The sequence below is a fragment of the Leptinotarsa decemlineata genome, unplaced genomic scaffold (genome assembly GCF_025532065.1).
Source record: "Leptinotarsa decemlineata unplaced genomic scaffold, Ldec_3_MD MMD2_tig00001621_RagTag_RagTag, whole genome shotgun sequence".
In the NCBI taxonomy this organism is placed as follows: Eukaryota; Metazoa; Arthropoda; class Insecta; order Coleoptera; family Chrysomelidae; genus Leptinotarsa; species Leptinotarsa decemlineata.
In genome coordinates this window covers 976948-983979 of record NW_027412566.1, presented here as the reverse complement: position 1 = coordinate 983979, position 7032 = coordinate 976948, and the positions used below count along the sequence as shown (strand labels likewise).

Here is a 7032-nt window from a genome sequence, read left to right as displayed (position 1 = left end):
TTTAGCAAAACCATTTATTACTATTATTTATAATATTTTATTCTAACCTACGACCACAAAGTAAAATTATAAAAATAATATTCGTAGCTAGTTAATGATGACTTCCATTATGTAGTGTACCGTGTCTAGTCATATTAACTACTAGTATAAAATATAAATACAGTATGATACAAATAACTTGTGTCGGTCTGAAAATATTTAAAAAAATATTCTTACTCATCATTACAACTGATTTAAAAAATCCAAACAAAATCCATTCAATCACTTTCATCGTCCTCCCGTCTTTCAACCAAACAACTCGTCCGAATACCTTCTTTGTATTTTCTACATGTAGGTTGATTATTTGAAAAAACTACGAAACTTTGTATAGGTATATCAGCCTTGAACGTATTTCTTACAAAAACGTTTCCATATCAATTGACATCATCAGATCTAACAGTCTCAAACTTCTTCCTCAATTCAAATTTTCGATCAACAAAACAAAAATAAAACAAAGCCTACATTAAAAAAAATCGGAGCGCAACACATTCTGAAAAATACTTAAAATGATCGTGTCTAAAACTCCAAGTTGTACCTCTTCTTTGTGACCTCGAAAACCTTATCGAGGTTTGCTCGTAAGCAATCTAATTCTCGTAAAGTGTGTTGATCGAATTCTGGAATCTGCGACATCCTGAGCCCGCTCTGAGGTAACAAGCTCATCAAATCTCCATTTTTGAGAGGGATGTTGATGTTCGCCCTTTCCTCCGTGACTACGGGCGCTGTTAATAATGGACTGCCTTGCATCGATAATGCTACTTCTCCTACTTTCGGTCTTCTCAAAAACACCAGCGGTGTGTTTGGTTTGCACTGAAATTGGAATTGAACTTATAGTATCTACAATCAAGAATGTAAATGAAATTATAAAATTTTAAGTACTTGAACAAAGTTTCAATAAACTCGCTATACTAGGAGACAACAAAATTTATGTACACAGCACCATTCAATTGTTTATGAAGTACGAAAATTGAAAATCAAAATAAAGATGTAGTTTTCCAAAGCTGAAAATTGCCACAATCATTCTTCTACATATCTTGACAACCCAGCTAATTTTAGGCCGATTGCCTGGCTATCCATCTTGTCTAAAGTTATAGAAAAACTGATCTTCCCCGCGAAAAACAATATAACAAATTTATTCCAGTTTGGCTTTCAGTCTTCAAAAGGTACACAAGACGCTATATTTCCACTCCTGGAAAACCTCTACACCAATCTTAATGAAATAGAATCTGCGGAGGGCATGTTTTGTGACCTATTCAAGGCCTTCAATTGTGTAGACCACATGCTACTTCTTCGCAAGCTAGAAGTTTACGGATTTAGAGGACCTGCATTACCTTGGTTTGAGACGTACCTTTCTCATCGGCGGCAGAATATTCTATTAGATGGAATTTCATCAGAGGAACGTTTCATTGGCTGTGAGGTCCCACAAGGTTCCGTTTTGGGTCCGGTGTTGTTTCTCATTTATGTCTATGACTTAATCCATGTTGACATAAGTGGTAAATTCACATGTTTCGCTGACGACACCACTATCCTCTGACATAGCAATGCAGCCTAAACAGTTTTACAAAAACGCGACACGTGTTTTGCCATACAATAGCTTCTTCGGGCGTGTTTTTTCACAACTAATTATTGATAATCAATTTGCCAATTACTAATTGAATTATGTGAAACTGAAGATTCAACTCTCCTTTTGTACTTTTTCAAACGAGGTGTATGTTTTAGCTGAGAAGAACACTGGATTTAAAGATATGTACTTGATGAATTTCTACATTCTACTTTGTCTATAAAAAGAGATCCTCTAAATCTTTTTTATTTTAGATGAAAGACCAAAACCGTTTACATGCCGTTTGATATGTTATAAACTGTTTATATGCTGTTCATTCTGCTGCAAACTGTTTATAGGCTATTTCAGTTTTAACAGTTATATGGTTTATGTTGTTGACTCAAGGTTTCTAAATTCACAATATACTGATAAAATTCCGAAACAAAGCATATTTATAGGAGTACCAAAAAAAAACAAATGTACCTTAGGTGTAACGGTTCCGTAGCTGTTAGGAGGGGTAACTTTGTTGATGGGTGTCTTCTGAACAGATGAGGTTCTCTTCGGCTGCTTGCTCGGTACTTTCAAAGAATTACTTTTCGACAGCGATCTCGTCCTACGCGTCGAACTGGTGGTAGTCTTCGGTGCTCTGTTCCTTGATTTCCTTGAACCTGAATTATTGCTCCCTGTAGTTAGGTAGCCTATGAAGGTAGAATAGCACCGAAACCAGGATTAGATCTTATGATAAATGAGGTTAAAATTAGATGAAACGAGGTTTATCTCCAATGAAACATGATTACTGTGGAATTTTGAAATATTTCAAGAAATATTGGGATTCTAATATGAAAGCCGCTTTACATTTGAGCAATACAATGAAAAGACATGAAGAAAAAAAATTCATAGATGTAAAGCAGATTTAAGTAACACAGTTTTCAAACATGTTTTGTAGAGAGTTTCAACCTACTTCAGATAAGATAAAATGTAAGTTGTAAAAAGAAATAACAGCTGTAGGGAGTTACAGAGCAGCCAAAGCAGAACAGGTGAGAGGATAAGTCTCGCTTAGCCAGATAAAAAGCCAAAGTAGTAATATAAAAAGTTTGAATTTTTCCCAGAATCCAGAATCACTAGATTTCTGCTGCTGATAAAATCGTAACTAACTGAATTTTTTATTAGACCTTCATTTTATATTGGAAAATATTTCCAGAACAGCCCCAACAAATATAAGTGCAACTTTTTTTTATGTACTAGTTTGAAAATAGTACAATGTGCAATAAGTGCAGAAACTAACTTATTCTACACGACGTGTGAAAGTTATGGCATGAGCGAAAGCGTGTGCCGTAAAGACATAAGTTTCGAATAGCTTATCTGCATGAGTTGCACACTATACTTTTTCTACGATCAAATCAATAATGATGAAATAAAAGGTAAAACCGAAGTCTCTGTTGTAAAATAAATCCAAAACAAGCACTTTCTCCAATCACCAGAAATGCAATAGTGCGTTTCTCTAACCACGTTATCGTCTTCAGGAGATGAAGAAAAGTTTGTGACTTCATTTCTTGTATTAGCCAAATTGGTTGGTGAAGCGCAGTTGAATTGAATGGGATATATTCTTGGAACAGATTAATTATCAATCAATCAATACTTTATTGTAATAAAGAACAAGGAATTCTTGTGGACAAAGTACCTATATAAATAAAACACTATATGCTAAAAGGTACAATTTGTCAGTCAACATATAGTATAAAAATCCTTAACAATAAGAGAAAAAATAAGTAAATAAAATAAGAAATAATTAGATTAAAAGCTATCCGCATAAAATTCTTCCAAAGTACACAGTTAGAAGTAAACAGCCTTTTTAAAATTATCTAATGTGTTAATTTCTCTTATAAAATCAGGTAAGTGATTGAACATCTTGCAACCATTATAAATAATAGAGTCCTTCACTAAAGTAGAGTTCGGCTTGGGTGAGTTAATACTGTTTTGCTTGAGTGTAGGATAGCGGTTAGCCGTATTGAATTTATTCAGAAGATGTTTTTTGATCAGACAAACTGTCTCCGCTATGAATATGGCAACAACAGTATGTAGTTTATGCATGAATGAACTGAGTGCTTCATACTTTGTTATCCAGAGTGGTGCTGAAAAGGCAATAAGACAAGTGTCTCATTCCAAAACATCGATGTCCGTCGTTGAGGATGACAGTGATCCGTGTGAATGAAATTTTACTTCTTCCCTTTACTACAATGGGTAGCAATCCCGTGAATATCTGATTTAATTCCATAAGAATGTTTAGAGTACAAAGTGAATAGGAAAAAGTGTTTTTGCATGTTTTCAAAGGATTTTCTTCAGAAAAAATATTATTAGCAATAATTATAAGACTTTGTCTATAAGTGACAATATTTGATTTGATTTAAATTGAATGTTCATATAAAAGCAGTTATTTCAAAAGAATTTTTTCTTTCATGTAATTCAATGTTTATATAAAAGTGTTGAGAGGAGAGGAAGAATTCATTTTGGAATGTATTACTTTCTTCTTTTCTTTTGAAGATTTCCCCCCTTTTTTGTATAAAGGTGGAAAAGTAGAGAGTCAAAACCTATTTTCCCTAAAATTTATATCTTCTAAAAATACATCCCTTACAATTTAAAATTATTGTGTTTGATGAAAGGTACAAGTAACTGTAAATGTGTGCACGACCATAACACTAGGCATAAAAATGATTTGAGTACAAACTACTGCCGCTTAAAAAGATGTCAAAATGGACCAAATTTTTGGGCTGTGAAATTATACAATAAATTACCACAAAAAATAAGGTCTCTACCTATTAACATATTCAAAACAAGGATAAAACATTTTTTAATGAAAAACGCCTTCTTCAGCACCAAAGAATTCCTGCAATGTGATATAAGTTCCTTAACCATATAGGCATTTGTCGTTCTTTTATAATACCCAATTTTAAATTTTACTGCTTTGTTTTTAAATATGCTCGTCGACATAACTCAGATGTACTTATAAGATATATATATTTTTTATAAAAAAAACGTGTTCTATGAATGTAAGCATCTATTGTTTATGTAAATATTAATAGATGCCTGACATAAGCTAATTTTATTAATATGTATATATTGACTTGTGTAAATACTGATAAATGTATAAAACACCAATAAATTATCTATCTATCTAAATGATGAAACATAAAATGTATTCATTGTTGAAATCAGTACCTACCTTTTTTTGTAGGGTAAATGAGAATTACCTTCTCGAAAGTTCAACTTTTGCTGTGTCCACTGTCGATCGTATTGCAATAAAAATATTATTATCATTATTAAACTGATGCATTCAACCAACAGTTAATTTCGAAATACATAGTTTCTAACGAAAAATAAGAATAAAAGCATGGACTCAAAAGTGAAAACAAGTGTACTCTATAAAAATTTGTAATGTGACAAAGAATTTGACATTTTTCGAAAGTTCAACATTTCTTAACAAAATGAGACTAATTAGAAACTCAAATAGCTTTATGTCACTGAATTGGTATGTAACTTGGAAGAGCAGTTGGTAGAACTCTGGGTTTGTTGCGATTTTAGTTTTCAATTCTTTCAGTTCTTTGTCACATTTCAACCTAGACTTACCTTATATAATGTTTCAATATAATTAAGAAGGGATTAGAGGTAAAAGAACAGAAAACAATTAGGGAGGAAAGTAAACGAGTGCAATGACATGAAATCCTCACATACCAAAACTGCTTATCATTAGGTTATTTTAAAAGTTTTGTCAGTTTTAATGTCATGTGTTTTTGTAGCTCCACATCTTGATAAATTTTTATCCTATATTCATCGAAATATTACAGTTTAAAGTAGACTATTGGACAAAACTTTTTTAACAACCTAATACAATACTTATGAGAGCACCGAAAGAAAAAAACTCACCTTCATCGGTGAAAGAGGAACTCCTCGTAATCCTCCTGTTTTTAGTTGTACTCTTTACGAGGTTCAAAATGTCTTCTTTCAGTATACAACTCTTACTGACCATAGACGGGTTATCTAATGAACTGAAGGACGATAATTTGAGCTGAAAAATATTGAAATACGAACAGGTGATGGTCTGAGTTGAAAATGGTTATTCAACTTTTCTGTCAAACTACCAAAATAAAATGACTCACCACTTCAGACATTGGCATTTTCATAAATTTTTTTGGGATTCTCAGACGTTCCACGGCACAAGAGTTTTGTATCTCATGCAGAACAGATTTTCGATAATTCTCCACATATGACAATGCTTCTTTTCCTAAAACAGAATTATTTTCTTCATCATCTCAATTGAATTCAAGGTCAAGAATTGAAAAATTTTTTTTTTCATATCACAAGACACTGATTACAGACACTGAGACGTCTGAAGATGCTACACATGTAATGGTTTTGTAAACTTTCCAACTGGAAAGCTAACATTAAAATGTGTTTTTTGGAGTGTTGAATGATTTTCCTTGGGCTAATTTTTCAACCAAACTTGTCGAACATTTAAAAAATTCTATCATTATTATTTTTAATACATAACCTGAGCAGTAAATACATTAAGTTATACTCACTTGCATTCTCAACCATCTCTGGGTAGAGTGAAAGCAGATATTTTTCATTATTATCAGTTTTGTCATTGGTTTGCTCTTGCTTTACTGCAGTTTTCTTCGAAGCTTTTGTTCGTGGCATCTCTAAAACAAAGTCAAACCACTTTCATTTATATATCAAAAGAACACATATAATTACTTATAGCTTTGGAACAAGGTAACAAGTTAAAAAGAAGTTCATGCTTCTTTAAAGATAAAAAACAGATCGAAAACAAAAAAAATAAATGAAAAAACTACAATATCCTGTTAATTGTAATTAAAAATGAGATATTCCTCAACTGTATAAAAACAGTTATTCAGTAAAAAGTGGTAAGAAAGGAATGAAGACTTATTTGTAGAGTATAAAATAATGAACCTGGTCGAGGAAAACTCACACTTCAATTTTCAAAGACTACCACCTACATTTTGGTATTTGAAGATCTTGAAAAATGAGGAAAGGAGACTGTGATTCCAAGAAAAATTCATTCAGGACCATTTAAAATGTCATTCATATAAAAAATCGCTTATTCATAAATTGACATTTCCCCACGGACAAAATCTCACTAACTCCCTTAGAAAACAATAATAAGCTGGAACTGTTATGATTATTTATATTGAATTTAAAAATCAATTGGTTACATTTTTAAACCACTCACCGTTATATTTTGAATAAATGTATCTTCCAATGTCCAGTAAATTACTTCACCATACAAATAGTTACCTTGTTAAAATAATCAAAACTTCTATTGAAGTTTAAAGTTCTAATGGGATTTTTTTTGTATTCACATCAGCTCAAATTCTCTAATATAAATTTATAATTTACTGTAACAGAATCTTCAACTGCCTTCAATATCAATTGTCACT

At 32.0% G+C, this 7032-nt stretch overlaps 1 protein-coding gene across 4 annotated transcripts; it reads right to left on the bottom strand.

The window, feature by feature from the left end:
• borr (borealin-related) lies at positions 1 to 7032 on the bottom strand. 4 transcript variants are annotated; one of them, XM_074176150.1, is made up of 6 exons: positions 6825 to 7032; positions 6154 to 6273; positions 5731 to 5855; positions 5498 to 5639; positions 2060 to 2244; positions 1 to 846 (listed from the first exon to the last, which is right to left on the bottom strand). In XM_074176150.1, exons 2-6 carry the CDS (start codon positions 6269 to 6271, stop codon positions 556 to 558), a joined length of 861 nt encoding a protein of 286 aa, XP_074032251.1. In that variant the 5' UTR covers positions 6272 to 6273; positions 6825 to 7032; the 3' UTR covers positions 1 to 555. The 4 variants fall into 4 exon arrangements, with proteins under 4 accessions (XP_074032251.1, XP_074032248.1, XP_074032249.1 ...); XM_074176147.1 differs by having other exon boundaries at positions 2060 to 2274; positions 6825 to 7031; XM_074176148.1 differs by lacking the exon at positions 6825 to 7032 and adding an exon at positions 6592 to 6720 and having other exon boundaries at positions 2060 to 2274.